Here is an 18653-nt window from a genome sequence, read left to right as displayed (position 1 = left end):
CAGGTCGTAAAGCAGCACAGTGGGGGGTGAGGTGTTCTTGGGAACTTTAACACCACGCCTAGCCCGTGATAAGAAATAAAGTGTTTCCCCCTTCGATCCCCCGCGGGTTCGTTTAGGTTGCCACCTCTGGATGCCCGCGGGTGGCGTGACCATGAAAATGGCCATGGTCGGGCTCCCCGCAGCCAGCAGAGAAAAGAGGTAATAGTCGCCTTAACGAGGCCATCAGCATCAGAATCGAGTAGGAAACGGCTCAGCTGCACGGTGCGCCCTGGGCTGCGGGGCTCAGCTCGGCTTTACGACCGGGATGAATAAGCAGAGCCATCCTCAAAGCAAACCCGTCCAGCAGCGGATATGTGACAAAACCGTGCTGCTAAACTATCTCCATTGCAAATGACCAAGTTGGGAAAACTCCACCTATTTCGTCACCTGACTGAGTGAGTGTGTGAGAGATGGTTCTCACACTACTGTAGCAATAGAGGCTGAAGCAGCAAATAGCCCACTAGAATATGGAATGGCTGCTGTCAAGTATTACAGGCACAAACTGAACTGAGCACCAACACCTCACACAGCTGCAAAACATCTGCATTTAGTCTTAAATGCAATCCTAAGTGAAACAGAGGCACTGGTGTGAGATAACTGTAGTTTTTCCATATTTTAAGTGATTTAATTCAAAAGTCAGTGTTTTGAAATGAGCAAAAATAGATGACACACAAGTAGATGATTAAAAAATACATTTAAAAGAAAATAAAGGTCATGGAAAATCCAACCCGAGTCCTTCACAAAGAAATCCAGCAGCATTAAACAACTTCAACAAATCGTCCTCAGGCTTGTATAGACAACCCAGAGACACAGGAGGTCTCTTTCTTCATGTAATGTTACAAACCTCACTTAAGGCCAATAAAAGTGATTAAAACATGAAAAATTGCTACAAATTGTTAAATAGAGCGCATTTGAAATTAAACAAAGTAGTTGTAAATTGTAGTAAATTGACAAAAGTAGTAGAAATCTAAATATATATCAAAGGAATCAGCCAGTTTACATGTTGGATCTGTAGTATGGGTTTGCATGACACTGGCAAAATGTTCATGAACAACAGTTAGAGCCACTTTAATGATGTACAGCTCTTTCAGTAATATATTTTGTCTTTATAATATTTTGTTGTCAGCTGTCTGGTTTCTAATTATGCTTCTTTACTTCTTTGTTGACTTAACTATGTTTGTTGTCAAGGTTAATTCTTCATATGTGGAACTCCTTGACAATAAACCAGATTCTGACATTTTAAAGGAAATTTTACTTTACACACGATATTCAAGTTAGCACACTGGCGAAACAATCACACTTTATCACAATCACGGCCTGCTGACTGGATGCAGAGGTTAAACTCTGTATGTGTCTCATAACAATAAAATCTAAGATGTTAATGCTCTTGGAGGACCTTCACACTCTGTTGAGTATCATAGTGAACTTACCACTTCAACACAAAGGCACTCTGACCCTGTTGTCATGTTAACAGTCTGTCGTTGTCACCTACAACTAGCCGTATTTAGGAATGGTTGAAAACATTTGTTTTGTGTAGGTATACCAGAGCAGTCACAGATGTTCAGAAAGAAGAACGACTTTATTTTGAATAATTTAAAAAGAAAAACAGGAAGTTAAAAGCCAGAAACATAAGCAAGGCTACTTCATTTACAATGTACCACACTTGATACAGTATTTGCAACTTCCAACAATGCCAACCTTCAAAAAACTGCAGTTTTTACAAAGCTGTCTTTATAAGAAATACATTGTCATTGATGAAAACTCTCTCCTTTTGTTGCATCTTGGTGTGGTCACATATATTAGAGGTTGTAAGCAGGATAAGTGACCAGTCTAAGACACAGATACTGTAGGTTGTTAAAGCAGGAAGTATTGGATGATCACATTTGAAACTACTGTATTTTTTACTAATGTAACTTCAGCCATCCTCTGATGTACCTCACATTCACGTAGGAGAGGGATGAACGTCTGAAACACAGTCCCAGACCTGTGGATGGCCAAAGCTACAGCTTTTTTCTCCAGAATCAACAGTTTTCTCTAAAAAAAAGCAGAGAGAAGCACTTGTGGCTAATTTCTCTCTGCTCCTTGCATCACTGAAGAGATGAACTGTTCCTGCAGAATGTCTTTGTCCAGGTTCCTTCCTGCAGAAGAAGAGAAAGAGGAGAGGCAAACGTTGAGACACTATGGCCACACACAGACAGATATAGATATGATATAGATGTATGTGTTATGTGTTACAGTGGATAGAGATGGTTAAGGTCAGTTACCCGCCAAGCTTTATTTTAAAGGATGCGTAATATCCGAGCTATTTCTAAACACTTTCAGGGAATTTCCCTAAAAAGAATGAGACCAAAGGAAATATTCATTTGCTATTGTTTTATTATTGGAAAAGTTTACCCTCCCTTTTGTTTCATTTCTATGTCTGCTGTGCAATGAGTAAAATACTCGAACGAACAGCGTGTACATATTCCAAATAATTTGCATCAATTAAGGACTCTTTCCTGGGACATTTTTAGGAAACTGTGGACTCATAAAGTAAAGCAATACCTAAAGCTATGATGCAGTTTTCCTCCCAAGAATTTATGGAAATTTATGCTTGAATCAGAAATGTACTCAACTGTGAACTTGCCAATAAAAGTTTTTGTACTTAAACTTATTTTTATTTAGCCTTTATTTAACCAGGTTAGTCCCTTTGAGATCACTTTTACAAGTGAGACCTGGACCAGAATGAAAGCAACACAGAGTTAAAACAGTAAATTAACAGAAAACATTCAGATAAACAATCTCGACTCAATGTATTTCACCTTAGTTTTAACATTTTTAAGTGGTACAATATTTCAAGGTTTAAGATCAGTTTGTAGATTGTTCCATACTCTGGGTGCCGAAAACCTAAAGGCTTTCTTTCCTAATTAAACTGGGACTTTAGAAACAAAAAATCGCAAAAGATTAAGAAAACAAAGATTGTGATTCCCATATTTCGAGCTTTAAAAAGAAGATAAGTAAATAGGAAGTTTTAGCTCCATTTAGCGAACATCAGTGCATTGATCACCGTAGTGTATAGAGTAATGTGAGAAAGACGTGTGTGTGTCTTCACCTATAAAGACCAGGCGGTTGATCCGTGGGTTCTCCTCCCAAAGCTGTGGAGTCTCATTCAGATCATACAGCTCGTGGACCCCCTGCAGCATCACTTGGTGGGCTTTACCTGCAAGAGACACTATGCCCTGAAAACACACAGGTCACAAGTCATGAGTGACACATTAACCAGCGCTGAATGGAGCATTTACAACCGATTAATACAGATAATAGAGCGGCACTTATTGATCACCGCTGCCACTGGGGTGACTATTGTGCTCTACTGTACCTTTGAGCGGATGACAGTCATGGGATGCCCTTCTTTGTTTGTGAACATCTTTTCCCATAGCAGTTCCTGAAACCGTGGAAAATGCGTGTTTACTTTACAAAGGACCGGATTGTGTTAGAGCTAATTAGTAATGGCCACAGGGAAACAAACTGGAGGGTCTGATGATGCAGCGTGAGTGTACCTGGATGAAAACATTCAGGGCGTCCTCAGGGAGATCTCCAGCCACCTCAAACGTCACAGTTAAAATACTCTGAGGAGGACAGGAAATATAATACAGGAGTTTTATCAGTAAATACAAACAGTTAGACATTTTGTTGTTTTGTGTTTTCCAACATATTTAACTCACTGTAATAACTACAGTGATGTAATGTAACTAAGTACATTAACTCAAGCACTGTACTTAAGAACACCTTTGGGGGTACTTGTGCTTTACTCCAATATTTCAGACTTCTGGTACTTTATACTTCCACTCCAATACATTTAGGAGGCAAATATTGTACTTTTTTACTCTACTACATTTATTTGATAACTTTAATTTCTAGTTACTTTGCAGATTGCATGCAGGACCCGATACAAAGCCGCATATTTTTAAAATAAATATATATTATGGGGCCAATCAGCTAAAAAAAAAACAAACACCTATTCAAACAGTCAGAAAACACTGAATATGAAATTTGATAATCAACCAGGCAAATAAACAGTCAACCCCTAGTATACAGTAAATACATACATGCAAATATATGTATAATTTTCCTTTTACTTTTGATACTTGGACATTCAGCATCAGATACTTTAAGCCGTTTACTCAAAGACTATCTGTATTGAAGTCTTTCACTTTTCCGAAAGTATTATTTTTATCATGATATCTTTACTTTTACAACACTGCATACAGATTAATGTTACTGATCTAATAAAACACACTGAAGTGCTTTTATTCAGTGATGAAGGCTAGAAATGGTGCCAGGCTGCCAGCATGACTGGAGCAGCTGGCAGCCTGGTTGTCTTTGCAACAGCCGTGCTAACAATAAAACCACTCGGAAATGCTAGGGAAGGAAAGGTAGTCTCTTTCCACTTCAAGTACAGTATCTGTTCAAGGGTACTTAGTTACATTAAATCACTGCGTTTATGTTTTGAGATGAATATTTTCAGGCTGTTAATTTATTCAACACATTCAAACGCATTCTCACACATATTTTCAGTTTACTGAAACCAGAAAAGTCATTACGAACGTTAAACAAAAGAAGTGTTTTTACGCCCCGGCTGATGACTTTGTCAATGACTGTGTCAAAAACGACAACTCCACTCGGCACCTGAAACCCGGTAACGGCACCCCTCTTTATCTGCCCCCCCTCCCCTTCTTTCGCTCTTCTTCTATCTCTCTCTCTCTCTCTCACACACACTCACTCCCTCCTCTCCATACTTCCTTACAGCTTTAAAAGGGCACTTTGTAGATATTTGGGGGGTTTTGTGTTGAAGTGTTAAGGTTACACACTTCCTTGTCATTTGGTATAACAACAGAAAAACAGCATTCTCATTTACATGAAAAGAGCAACATGGGGAAGAGGTGGGAGGGAGTTAGGGGGAGGGTCTGAGGGACGGTTGAGCTTCATGCGGGAAAGGGAACCTGGAGAAAACAGACAACAATGCCGTTATTTACCCACGCAAACAACCCTCATCTCTGCTCATCCTGTGATAAAAGCTCATGGGTATAAACCCAAACCTAGAAGGCTAATTGCTGCGAGGAGTCATTTGGTCTGATGAAGAGAAATGGGATGAGACTAATCCTGGAGTTCAATGAGAAGAACTGGACTTAATTGATGTTTGGATATTGGGAAAACATTGCATATTTTCTTAGGAAACGGTACACTAGAGGTTCCCCATTCATATCTGATACTCAGTTGCTAATTAGATGGTGAAATAACTGTAAAGCCACAACAAGTAGCCAAGACTCTAGTCAGTCTAGCCAACATAGCGTCCCCAGTCCTCCTGAAATTTACCGAATGTTTATGCTGCTGTATATGACCGAGACTGGGTCTATTTGTAGTGTAACAAGAAAACATCAAAAGCCTCGAGCTGATCTCAACACAAAAACCAAAGCGGGGAGGGAGTTTTCACTCCAGTGTCACAGCCTTGGGGAATGCAAGGCACAATGTTAGCCTGAGGAGACTGCATCCCTTCATCCTGGAGGAAATGATGTGTTGAAATAAATTAGCAAACAAAACAAAGAAAAACCATAAGAGAGGCATGCAGGGAGGAGGCAAGGGGCGAATTAAAAAATGGGGCAAAGTTACAAAGGAGCACACGAACAATACCTTGTCAAGATGTGGTCTTGTAGATTTCACAAGCTGGAGCTTCTCTGCTAGACTTTCAGAGGAGAGATTAAACAGAATACTTTTTCAGTTTTTATTCAGCATGATAGATTCATTTCCACTTAAAAAAGGCTCTAAAGTTGCGTTCACTACCTTAACTAGTCATAATGGTATTTTCTGTTTAAAAATTATTAAACAAAAAATCTGTAAGATTTATTACCAGGCTACTTTTGTGTCATGAAGCACTAACAAGAGATAAAATGTGGGTGTTTATGTGTTTTTAATAATTTCTGGGGCTGCATTAACACCCACAATCAGTAAAAAGGCTGACATAATAATAAAATATAATTTATGTAATGCTGAATAAACTATGTGTTCTCTCTTCTGATTGCAGACATTTTTGTTTTTTTTAGAATCTTGATGTGTCGGCCAATTTAAGTAATCGTGAGGGATTAGTTAGTTTTATGGTTTTTGGAGTTTGTGTGGCAGGTTTTGGGTCTTTTTGTCTTGTCGAATGCTGCATAATTTTACTTCTTCTGTACTCTAGACCATGAAACACAGGGGATAAATATAGTTTATTTTTATCGAGATGATAGACATACAGGATGTATGCAACCAGACAAGGATGAGGTTTCTCAAGTAGATTTAGTTTTATTTGTAGGACTCACAAGCCAAAAACCTTGAAGATATTTCTGGGATAACAATGTTTAGGAATTAACTCTGTGATGGCATTTCTGTTCAGTTCTGATTTTGTGGTTTCTATCGTATGTTGTATTACTGTAACTCAATTAAATAGCAGTCTAGTATACAAAAAAAATCTTTTTCAAGTTAAGTAAAATGACCATCTGAGCAAAAACTGTACTAGATTTAAAAAAAAAAAAAAAAAAGTTCTTTCTCTTTTTCTGCTTGAAGAGACAGGACCAATTTAGATTTTGTCTCTGTGTTCGGTCTCCCAGGATAACATGCTGTATCAGTGCCTAATTACACAACTTTGAATGGACTTGTGAAAACTTTAGAAATGGCAGTTAAACCCTACAAAACACCCCCAAACAAACTACAGCCAGACCTCCTCATCCTCCCCCTTTTCCCTGACCTCACAAGGAGGCTAAATGTTGTGTTCAGCGGCTTGAGCCCCACGTGCTGTTAGTACCACACAGGCGGAGCGGCGGGGGGCCGCTTCAAACAGCCAGCGTGGGATCGAGGGGAGGAGGGGCCCCGGACTCTCAAAGGCAGGGGGAAAGGAGCTATCTGTTGGGACAAGGGGGACTCCTCGGGAGCCAGTGGACACACACAGCTCTAATCCTCTGCAGCTGGTCTCAGAGACACTGACTAAGGGCATGTAAGAGAGCTTTAACACCGCGGCCTGTTTCATTCACATGAAAGGATGAACACTGACTCTATTCATCGGTATGACATTCTACAGGGGATACAATATGATGACCACCCTGCGGTGTAACAGGGGGACGCTCAATAAAAGAGTCTGTTAATTAGAGAGGAACATGGTGAGCAACAGTATCAAAGACCGCTGGGTGCACAGTTCAGACGGACCAGCAACAAAGGCCATCAATGGAGTTAAAATAAGGTCTTAATCTTTCACTGTAAATGTCGCTGCTATACATTGGAGAAGGCCATCAATCACAGTAGACACATTAGTATCGGCATTTCTGAAAATATGTTCAAGGTAATCTGAAAACAGTGTCCACCAGAGAGTACTGACAAGTTATTTTCAAATTTGTCCTCGTGTAACAAAAATCTCGACAATCGGTATTCATATCCGCCTCAGACATCCAGTTCGGGCTCAATATCAAAAGTTTGTTTCCTGACAATAAGTCCTGATGACAATGTTGCATTCACTACTTTTACTACACTTAGTTAATGTATTCATTAATTAATTTTGGTCAAATATTTCATTGAAACTTTAAATATATAGCATGTAATTTATGCCACTCGGGGTCTTTCAATGAAAACAATGAAACAAAAGATGCAGTTCGATGATGTCAGACCCAGTAATGTGTTAGAGTTTTACTCAGGTTGCGTTTAGTCACATTCGCTGACCTCCTTCCTTACTCTCAGAGACTTCTCTGGGTTTGAACATTAGAGATGATGCAAGTACACAATTCAACTAATTATGTAACAATGGTCCAATCGTTTATAGACATTATAATGCGGAATAGTTAAATATTATGTCTTGAAAGTCAACATTAGTGGCAGCGTGTCTGTGAGAAATTGCTGCATGAAAGTGTCTGTCAGCTGTATCACATGTCTACTTATTTACACTGAGTCATGATGGACCGAGCAGAGTCAGGGTCATTCTCACACATACAGTTTTTGCTTTCTTAAAGACGTGTTGTAATTTGTAATACTACATAAAGTACATAATTTTTAATGTCAGAGAGAACTAGCAAGTTTATATTTTCACTTGTAAAATGTCTCTTTAATAAGCAAATTTCAAAAATGTTTATGTGACAAATATCAGCCGATATATTGTTTTTAAATCAAAACACTCAAGTATCAATATTGGTATTCGGCTTAAGAACACAGTATTTGCTTTTTTTTTAAATGAAGTTTCTCAACATTTATATGAAGTACTTTTTTTTCTGAATGAACACATAAAAATGAAATCATAATGTTTATGTAAAAAGCGACTCACTTCACTCCGTCTTTACTGTCAAAGGAATGCAGATCCAGCACCTCAGAGAGATCGACCCTGTGGAAGACAATTATTTACCATCTTGTTTTTGCACGGTTTAATTTAAAATACAACTTCACCATAGTGGGTCATAAATCAAGCAAGCAACCTCAGCTTTTGTCACAAGTTGGCTTAAACTAACATCGAGGGTGAACGAATGAACCGGCTTAAACAAAAAGTTGTGGTGCTGTTTTACCGATTAACCCCTCGCTACGCGCCGTCTTTCATCTGCTCACCCCAGTCTGAACTCTGAACACCCAAAGCTTTGATACACGCTGCTTGTGTTAGCCAGATGCTACCTGGGTCCAATAACATGCTAACACAGAGGGTGCATAAACACACATTTTTGCACGCACGCACATTCACATGTATGAGACCATGTCGGCTTGAAGACCCCGGGTCAAAGAGCAAAGACTTGTGGGTAACTGGACACCATTGAAGGATGGGTATTTACTCAGGGTGCAGCAGTTTGTGTATGTGTACGTGTGTGTGTGTGTGTGTGTGTGTGTGTGTGTGTGTGTGTGTGTGTGTGTGTTGGGGGTTTTGCCTTGAACAATGTCACGCCTGAATGGCTTCATCTTTGATATAGAGATCTGAGCAGGAGCAGCACGTGGAGTTCATCTGTTACACTAACGTAACTTACCTTGACTTCTGGGTTTCTAAAATCTTGACGAGACCATTTATAGACCTGAAATAAAATTAGAAAAAAAAGCTTAAAACTTAGACGATGGACAAAGTGGACTTTTCTACTGACCTTTCCCCTCAAAGCTTTGTTTTTCTTTCTGATGTAATAAAGAAGGGCCACACATATTGTTGTTTCAAAGTTACTTAAGGTGCTCAATAATAAGATTATAGATTTAAAAAGCAGAATACTACCAGAAAGAGGGAGATGATAAGCAGTAGAGCTGCTTTGTCATTTATGGAAATTTAAATGGAAAAGTCTTTGAAATGAAAAGTTTTGACCAGTTTTTGACATTTAATAATGTGAAATCAAATTTATCTTAACAAATAAGTTGTTAAAACAATCGGCAGATTAATCGATAATAAAAATAATTGTTAGTTGCAGCCCAAATAAGGAGTAACCCCTGATCAGTTTATCTAAATATATTGTATCTGTCCCTATCAAATAATTCATAAATAAATAAGTATGTAAAGCTGACCTGACTGCGTCTCGGGTTTGAGTGAGTTCCTCCTCCTTCACCAGGTCCGTCTTATTGATTATGATCAGGTCAGCCACAGCAATCTGCCTGAAAAGACATCAAATACAACATGGTGTTTATCTGGCAAGAGACACATTTTGCATGAAACCAACAGAGAGGAATCTGCACCGAAAGAAACCAAAAATTAGGGTCTTGTGTTAAAACACTAAACTGCCTAACTTATGCTTCTAAAAAGGAGAGTTGTGTGTTTATGATCTTTACTGAATAAAATACAGTCGGCTCTCCTTTACCAGCTCTGTATGTGTGAGTTTTCGTGGGTGGCAGCGGGCAATGCATGCCAAACTCAAATGGGAGCTGCGCGCTGTTTAGCTTGGAGGTGAAAACACAAACAAAGACCAAGAATGCAAAGGGTCATGCAACTGGTCCGTCTTGATCAGTGTATTTGTTCAACAACAACAAAAAACACACACAGCTGCTGGAAGAGACAAACAGAGAGACGCCCATGGAGACAGACAGGCGGGTGGCAAGAGTGTGTTCAACGGCTTGTTGGGAGGCCCAGTGAGGCGGATACAGAGCGGTTTGTACAGTCGTCAAGGAATAGTTCAGCACGCTAGTTTGCTTTCTTGCTGATGCAACACAATCCTCACGTCTGTACGGTGAAAATAAAGAGCAGTGGGTTAGCTTAGTTTAGCACAAAGACTGGAAACAAGGGGGGAAGGAGCTAGCATGGCTCAGTCCAAAGGTAACAAAAGGCATGCAACAATCTGGGTAACAATTTGCAGCATTTCACATGTATGAATCACTTTTTTTATTGGTCATATGTGGATTTCTTTGTGAAGGAATCAGGTCTGATTATTCGCAACAGTCAAAGAACGTGACTTTATGCACGTTCTCGAGTGCCTTGTCTCAGTACCTCTCCCTGTCAGGCTAAGACAGAGCAATATTAGCTAACGTTAGTTTAGGAATGTAATCCGCCAACATAAACTAACGACCGGCTTCCAGCACAACCCAGAGCCCCTTTAATCCATAAACAAAAGAAGTGTAAAAACTGCAGCTTGTTTTCTCTCTGCACCAAAGCAAATAGTTATATTTCCCAATAAGGCTGTCAAAAGTTTCACTACTGAGATACTTTTGTTGATTCCACGTGTTTAACACAAGATTATCTCCATTAATTACACATTTGATAGTATAGAGAGTTCTGAAGCTAGAACAAAAACAGATCACATTTTCAGCCCATGGCTGCACAGATAATAACATTATTACAAATTAGGGGTGTGGTGATATTGCAGTATTCACGATGACTGTGATATTAAAAAAAAATGAATATTGATATTTTGTTAATAATAAAGTCTTGGGAATTATCCAGAGAAGGTGTTCAGCCTTCTACATCTTTTGTTTATAAGATCATCTGGTTGTCTTTTCATAAGTAATTAAGTTGTTTATAGTAACTGTTCTTTTCGAATACTTTGTTTTACAGTTATGTCTCTCCACCTCTTACACTCGTATTTTGGGAGTTATCTATTTGCCAAAAAAAAAAAAAAAAAAAGACAAAACACACATAAAACAAAGATAGACTTGATCAATAGAATTGTTTTTTTTGGCGATATCGTGATAATGTCATCATTGTGAATTTGTTTGGTCACTATAATCGTGTGGTGAAAATATGATACCATGGCTGTCCTATTATAAATGAAAGAAATAATGGGTATTGAGTATTGTCCTTTTTATCGCTAGTTTCCAAGTTGAAACTTTGTGTAACTTGAAAGCCTTATTTCAGAATCTGTCAAAAAAGAAAAAAAATCAAAAACACAGCAAGCATACCTGGAGGCTTCATTGACGAGACCTTCTTCTTTTTCCTCTGTTAGTTGCTACAGAAATCAGAGATAGTTGACATGACTTACACATGCAAGCAGGAAATGAAAAAAAAAGTGCAAAATTGCTCAAGCTGTAGATTTCCTAACTTTAAGCACGTTCTTTGAAAAAGGAAATAATAAAAAAAATCAGCAAATGTGACAAACAAAGAAAGGCCTGTATTTCATCTTTGTGAACTAAGTGATTTCTCAACACATGAAACCACAGGAGATCGCTCTTCATTTTCTGTTTGTGTCCTGTGGCTGCACCGGGGACGCGGCCCTTTCAGAGAACAGTTTAATATGTAATAACAGACGGGGCAGGAGGTGTTAATCTGGATCCTGACCCCTGAGTGTCAATCTGACATGAATCTGTCACTGTGTGCATCACCACCGCTTCAATTCTGAAGGAATGAATGACAAAAGTATATTAATAGAATGGCCACTTGCTGCTTTTTATCCAACAACCTCTGTAGCGAGAGACAAAGGCCTTTCAGACGGTGCGAGGGGCCAAGAGTTCAAGTTAACCCTCACACAGATGGATATGTTGTGGGACAGATGAGAGGAGAGGCAGGTGAGTGGATGTGACAGTCCTATTACACATGGTCCCATCTCTGATATCAATTACTCCTTCACTATCAGTTATCCTCTCCTTCGTCCTGTCATTATTTCCTCCATCCAATGAGAGGACAGAGCAGCACACCAGGCTATGAAATGTGTCACCTCACTGAGCTCGACACCTTCATATTAGAGCCCATTATCCAGGTGTCACTTGTCCTGTTCTTTTTAAATACCGCAGGGAGGGCAGGATGTGTGTGTGTTGCTATGCACTGGGGGGGTTTTACGAACAATCTCACAAGTTTAACAGCTTATTTTGGATTTAAAGTCACAAAAAGGATTTTGTTTAGTTATTGTTTAGAAGCAAATGCAGCTGAAGCTCTAAAGTTTGGCAACGAGAGGATGAAGACTGCATGATCATTTTCAGTACTGTAATAATACAGTATTAATATGAAATGGAAAAACTTTTTACTTCACTACATTTATCTGAAAGTTTAGTTACTTTACAAAGTTTTTTACTTACTAAACATATGAGGATCTTATGAAATATGATTCTTTTGTTATGGTAATGTAGTTTTCATGCTTTTGTATTTTTGTACTGCTGATTTGACAAAACAAGCATTGTGAAGGTGACACTTTGGGCGCTTAAAAAGCAAATGAATCCATAATGAAAATAATCATTTGTTGCATCCTGCTTTAACATTAATGCAAATGTAATTATATCATATATATTAGCAAAACAGTCACAGGGGAGATTTTTCTGTATTGACTACTTTTAATACTCTTTTTTTAAAACTTTTTTTTTTTTTTTAAAAATGAGAACATTCTTGAATATCTTCTTAGCACCTACCTGCAGTCCGTACTTGGCATCAATGACAGTGACAATACCTAAAGGATGAACAAAGTAATAGTGATCAGTGAATCAATAGTGCCACAACTTGTACACGGTCTTTTTCTGAATCGCGGCCTTTTGGTGTTTAGTTTTGTCCGTTTGTCTAAACCACTTTCTCTGAGTTATCTGACTTTTGGTCTGCTGGCCTGTCACAACAAAGGAGACAGCTGGGTATTTAGTGTGAGCAGTGAGACACCGTTCATGTAAACACACACACACACACACGCACAGCAGTAAACAAATTTGCCGACATTTGGGCAAGTCAGAAAAAATGCCTCTAATCTAGAAATCTTAAATCACGGCACTTTTGTCATTGATCTTTGAATGCACAATCCAGCTCCTCTGACATTAGACCAGTCAGACCAGTGATGGCTGAGTTATGCCTTACACACAGACAAACAGATAAAGAGCATTCCCACCACCATTTTCATTGCATGAAGGACAAAGACGCACTACATCATTACAAATATCTTACCATCTAAGTAGATGTCGCTGCCGAGCTCTGCATCAACCCAGAACATGGAGGCAACAGCTCCTGCCAGAGGAGATGAACTGGTATTTTAGACCATAAATGGCTGACATCCACACATACATACAAATCCAAAGTTTTAGCCAAAAAATAGAGACCTTATTCTTCCTTTTTCTACCATAAAGCCTTAAAAAAAAATGAAAAAAATGTTGTCCTCTGGCATGTTACACAGGAATCATTGTGGTTAATCAACTGTAAACTGAGATGACTGATACAATAAACAAGACTGATGATGTAAAATGTATCACAGCTAATGAAAATATGTTAAAGGAGCCATTTAAACAATGTTTTATTGAATTCAAGTACAACACCAAACCCTACAGTATATCATATTACTAATAAGGTTCAAAAAGCATTTAAATTAATTTAGCAATACATTTAAGTATTGATTTCATTTTTAAGTTGCAGATTTGTTTTTTAAAATAATCTTTTTATCATGTAGTCTATAAAAGTCCAAAAATAGTGAGAAACTGGAGCACTTTGGTAGCCGAATGGTTATGGCACTTGCTGTATGGCTGAATGGTCGCAACTATTGCTGGTTAGATTCTGGCCAGGGACATTTGTTGCATGTCATGGCTCTCTTTCTCCCTCATTTCCTGTCTGCGTCTTCACTGTCAATATTCAATAAAGGCAAGAATACCCCAAAAATCATCTTAATAATAATTGTTTTGTAAAGACAACAATCAAAAACCTAATGATATTCCATTATTAATGATATTAAACAGAGAAAAGTAGCATATTATCATATTTTAAAGGCCAAAACAAGCATTTTTTAGGGTATTTTTATGTGATAAGAGACATATAATTAATAGATGATCCAAATTGTTGTAGATTAATTATCCGTCAATAAACAAATTTCATCCCTGACATCCACATCTTAGGTTTAAAGTCAGTATTGCACTTCTTCCTGAAACCCCGCATGCATTGTTTTCTGGCCGAGCTCTGTGGAGCAGATAAAACCAATATCAGAAGCTTTCAATTGTTTATCTCCTGCTGGTACATTTGGTTTGTTTCGATTTTGCTGTGCGCGCGGTTATTACAAGACCCTATGTAGCCGTGCCAGCCACAGCTTGTTCACATAATGCACTTTTGTCAAACTGCCAAGCAAGAATAAGAAAGCATTGTAAATATTTGATGGCTGCGTAATGAAAACACTGTTTTTGAGTGGCATGTTTCACGTAACTCATCCAACCCCTTCTCTGAGGGGAAGAGGAGAATTCCCTAGGGAGCCGTTATGACTGACAGCACTGCCACGGCCAATGACAGACCTGTCCTAGTCGATAAAAAGCCTGTCTCAGCCAATGACATGGCAGAGGAGTGAGGACAGCCCCAGTCTGAGCGCGCTCTGTTGCTTCTGTCTGCGAGGCCAAGTGGTGTGTGTCTGCCCAATGCCGTTACCTCCTGACACCTGTCACTTAGAGACACACCCCAGTTGTCACAGCGCTCGCCCTGTAATGGCCTAATATTGATTTCCTGATTCAAAGCTGAGAGATGAATGGACAGCATGGTTTACGTTCTTCTTTTATTTTTTGATGGAAATAGGCTCCTGGGATGCTCCTGTCACAGTCTGGACCTCAAAATGTAAAAGTTGTAAAAAAAAAAGGTTTAACTTCTGATGTGAGCTTTGCAAAGAAATCTGTGAACGTTCAAGCATCATTCACATAAAAAACGATTGTCTACTTAGTGATCGATTACAGATTTCTCTGATGACTGATCTTATTTTAACTATAGAAAATGCGAGATACCTGGATCAGCGAGTCCTGTGGTTTCTAACAGGATGTAGTCGAACTTTCCTTTCTTCTCCATCAGGTTCTCGATGGCTTTAAGACCATTGTCCCTGAAAAATGAAGGAACAGCCACTAATAATTAAAAATGGCATATATATAGAACATTTTGTCACCGGTAACATCTTATAAATCTGTAATATGAAGCAAAAATGTGTTGTCTTATTATCCCAGAGAGCGCCAGACATACTTATACCTCATTCAAATAAAGATAAAAACATATTACTGTGTAATGTATTTGTACCATCATTGCCACATTTGTGTTATAGTTACTGTCTTAGCTTATCAAGTTAAAAATTGGGCTACTGTTACTTTACGTACTTGACAGAGCAGCAGAGGCAGCCATTTCTCAGTTCCAGCCACTCCTCATACAGCTCTCCTGCATGGCTCACTGCGAGGGACTTCTCAAGGGCGCTGCCTGCAGGTGGAGGATGAGGAAGGAAGATCAGTCAGAGCAGGATTAAATGATAAAGACTGAGCTATTTCAAACAAAGGTGCAATACTTCTGTATATTTTGCAAGATAAATACATATTTCAACAAATAAAGAGCAAAATTGGCCAACCCAGCCTCCATAAATGAGAACATAAAGTACTAAAACTTTCAGAAAAGATTCTTAAATATAATGAAAATGTGACACATGTTACAGTACCAGAGTCTGTAGCCTTAAAACCTCTGGATACAGAGCAGAAACACGTGTATGAGCTTCTTTCAGTTCTTGGCAAAATTGTTCCTCTGCTGCTCTCTAGTGGAAAGCTGAGGAACTTGCATAACAATCATGAACCTGACATTAAGTTTAGAATATAAACAGTTTGGAGCATCTTTATTTGGCCTGATTAAATACAACTGAAGCTACAATTAATCTTGATTTTGCTGAAGGAACTTTTGTTACTTCACCTTCTCCAAATTCATTGAGTATGACGGCAATCCTCTTGTTGTGTTGCTCTGTTAAAATATAGTTCAGGAGCGTAGTCTTTCCAGCACCTATGAAGATACAAACATAAGAATTATAATGACGTATAAGGCAAATCGAACATTAGGTTATTTTTCTGATGATGTAAAACACCTGAACAATGCACTCCATATACTTAGTGGGGTGAGGATGGACTACAATAATCTCCTTTATAAGCTCCTTAAAGCTGTGAGTAATACAGGCAGTCTCTCACCGAGGTAGCCTGTGATGATGGTGACAGGTATCTGGTCTGCAGGAGGACCAGGCAGGGTGTCGATGGGCACCAACTCTGGACAGTCATCTTCCTCCTCCATCACCATGTCATCCATACCAGAAATAGTGTTGGTCAACACAAGTAGAAAGATGGATCTGATCTGATGAATCAGGACAGAAACAAGACTTTAAGTCAGTGACACGACCTTGAACACAAACACAGCAGTCATATTTCTTGTTTTATAAACATAACATAGCTTACTGTGGTAGTTAGTCAGATTTAACCAATTATCTTATGTCAGTCCTAAAGATACAGCAAATATTCATCAAGTAAGACTAACGACGTGACTTTGGATGCTTCATACTAGACCTTTCAAGTCTTAATAACACAGAAAACTTAAATGAATAACATGAACTCGCTCCCACAGTGTCAGCAGTCACTGAAAGTGTGTATCCACTGAATGAGCATAGCCAACATTTAGCATATTTAGCATTTATCCCCTTCAGATAACAGCTCAATGCGCCACGACATCAAAACAACTCGACTTACTTTGATTTAGACAGGTTATAAACAAATTACCCGCTTACTCCTCGTCTAGATGTAGATATTCAAAGTTTTCATCAATTACTGCTCCTCTTCGCTGCTGTGGCTCTACGTTTTGACAGAGTGCTACACTGAAAGGAATCCGTACGAGTCCTTAGCGAAGATTAATGGTTCCGCTTCCGTTCACAGTCCGGGACACAAAGTCTGCAATAAGTCTGGAATAAGATTGTAAATAACATTAGAGTTAACCCATTAATAAATTATAAGGAAGTACAACATTTAAATCACAATAAATAGACAAATATTTTGTTTCTCTGCCCGGATGCAGTTTGTCAGAGCTAGCTTGTATTGGTGTGATGACACGCATCAACCACAAGAGGGCGACAGAAACCACGAAGGGCAAGGTGTTATAATAATATATATTTTAATAGGCTATCATACATACCTACATTAACAACAATATACATCAATCCTGCAGCCCTTTTAAGATTTTGAGCATTGTAACAATATGGTTGTGTCTCAGTACAATAAAATGTAAAATATTAATGCAATGAATCACATAATAAATATATGAAAATATTACAGGTCTATTGGGTTGGACGTTACATTGTGGCATGTATGATAAAGTGTCTATTCCCTGTATGTAAACACTCAAATTCCTACACTAAGGATATTCTTCTTATACTGATGTTTAACAAATACAAAACAAGTCATTAAGGATTATCACAAGTGTGCAAGTCCTTTAGGAAATAATATACATAAGCTAATGAAAGATATGTCATGTTAAAGAAAGAAGAGAAATAGGTCTGTCAGTCCTGATACAATATTTCACATTATGGACACACAGGGTCAGCTATAACAATTTCTCAACTTGTATCTATATAGCATTATTCTTATATAAGGCTTCTTTATGTGTACAAAGTTAATGATATACTATATAATATATATTTTGCTTTAACTTGCTACCCAGAAAAGCAGTGGAAATGGAGGAATGAATGAATGTTACAGCTGAAGAAAAACTACTGCTGTTGCTCAGAACTATTTTAACTAGCGTTCAGCCATCAAGTGATGCCAACTTTCTAGATAAAAACATTTACCTTGTCAACCCCAGACAATATACTTCCCCAATAGACTTTTAGCATTCACAGAAAACTGTAATACCTGTGTAACTGATAACATTAATTACAGCTTTGATCCATTATGTATCCTAATAGGACAGAGAACCGTGCTGTGCCTAATCTCTCTCCTATAATGCATTATATTTATTGCATACATTTGTTGCACTATACAAAGCATACACCGTTTTCACAATGCAATGTGTCACATTTTATAGAATTGACAAGTGACACCTTTCAGCGATGACGCATAAGATTGTTGTGACAAAGGTGTAGTGTGTAATGCTTATTGCAGCCTTCTCACGTCTTCGGCTGACACTCCACAGGTACACCTGTGGTGAAGGCTCTCTGTTTATTCTCAGCATGTTGAAACAGAGATGTCAAGCTCGTACCTCACAGAAAAAGTTGCATCATTCTCCTTAAGAAATAGAGTACATGGTGAATTGTTTTAAAACTTAAAACAACAACAACAACAACAAAAATATAAAATGACTCGATAAAGCTCGTCCAGGGTAATCCAAGTCTCCGGAAGCCCTAAGATCCAAAACTGATATGAAAATACATTACTTACACCATCAACTTGTGGTCGACCACTTTAACATCGGGTGTAAATAACATCTTTTCAAATCAATGCAGGTGCGGAGGGGCTGTATGAAGCCATTT

General features: G+C 38.5%; 1 protein-coding gene across 3 annotated transcripts; it reads right to left on the bottom strand.

Annotated features, from left to right (window-relative positions):
* Positions 1-1599: 1599 nt before the first annotated feature.
* On the bottom strand, positions 1600-16995 carry cbwd (COBW domain containing). 3 transcript variants are annotated; one of them, XM_073467079.1, is made up of 16 exons: positions 16912-16995; positions 16333-16492; positions 16064-16150; positions 15490-15586; positions 15130-15221; positions 13331-13390; positions 12814-12851; positions 11377-11423; positions 9556-9642; positions 9039-9083; positions 8357-8413; positions 5710-5761; positions 3579-3647; positions 3398-3463; positions 3131-3257; positions 1600-2177 (listed from the first exon to the last, which is right to left on the bottom strand). In XM_073467079.1, the coding sequence occupies exons 2-16, from the start codon at positions 16445-16447 to the stop codon at positions 2104-2106; spliced, it is 1113 nt and encodes a 370-aa protein (XP_073323180.1). In that variant the 5' UTR covers positions 16448-16492; positions 16912-16995; the 3' UTR covers positions 1600-2103. The 3 variants fall into 3 exon arrangements, with proteins under 3 accessions (XP_073323180.1, XP_073323182.1, XP_073323181.1); XM_073467081.1 differs by having other exon boundaries at positions 16920-16995; XM_073467080.1 differs by having other exon boundaries at positions 16882-16927.
* Between the last annotated feature and the right edge of the window lie 1658 nt (positions 16996-18653).

Source organism: Pagrus major, chromosome 5 (assembly GCF_040436345.1).
Source record: "Pagrus major chromosome 5, Pma_NU_1.0".
Classification (NCBI taxonomy): domain Eukaryota; kingdom Metazoa; phylum Chordata; class Actinopteri; order Spariformes; family Sparidae; genus Pagrus; species Pagrus major.
The sequence above is the reverse complement of the archived record's forward strand: the minus strand, read 5'-3'. Positions and strand labels throughout refer to the sequence as shown.

What these genes read in the sequence shown, in the direction of transcription:
- cbwd (XM_073467079.1), bottom strand. Translation starts at nt 16,447, where the DNA reads ATGGATGACATGGTGATGGAGGAGGAAGATGACTGTCCAGAGTTGGTG. An exon ending in CACAGGACTCGCTGATCCAG is followed by an intron (nt 13,391 to 15,129) that starts GTATCTCGCATT and finishes CTCCTCTGGCAG; the next exon opens with GAGCTGTTGCCTCCATGTTC. An exon ending in CAGCGACATCTACTTAGATG is followed by an intron (nt 12,852 to 13,330) that starts GTAAGATATTTG and finishes TTCATCCTTTAG; the next exon opens with GTATTGTCACTGTCATTGAT.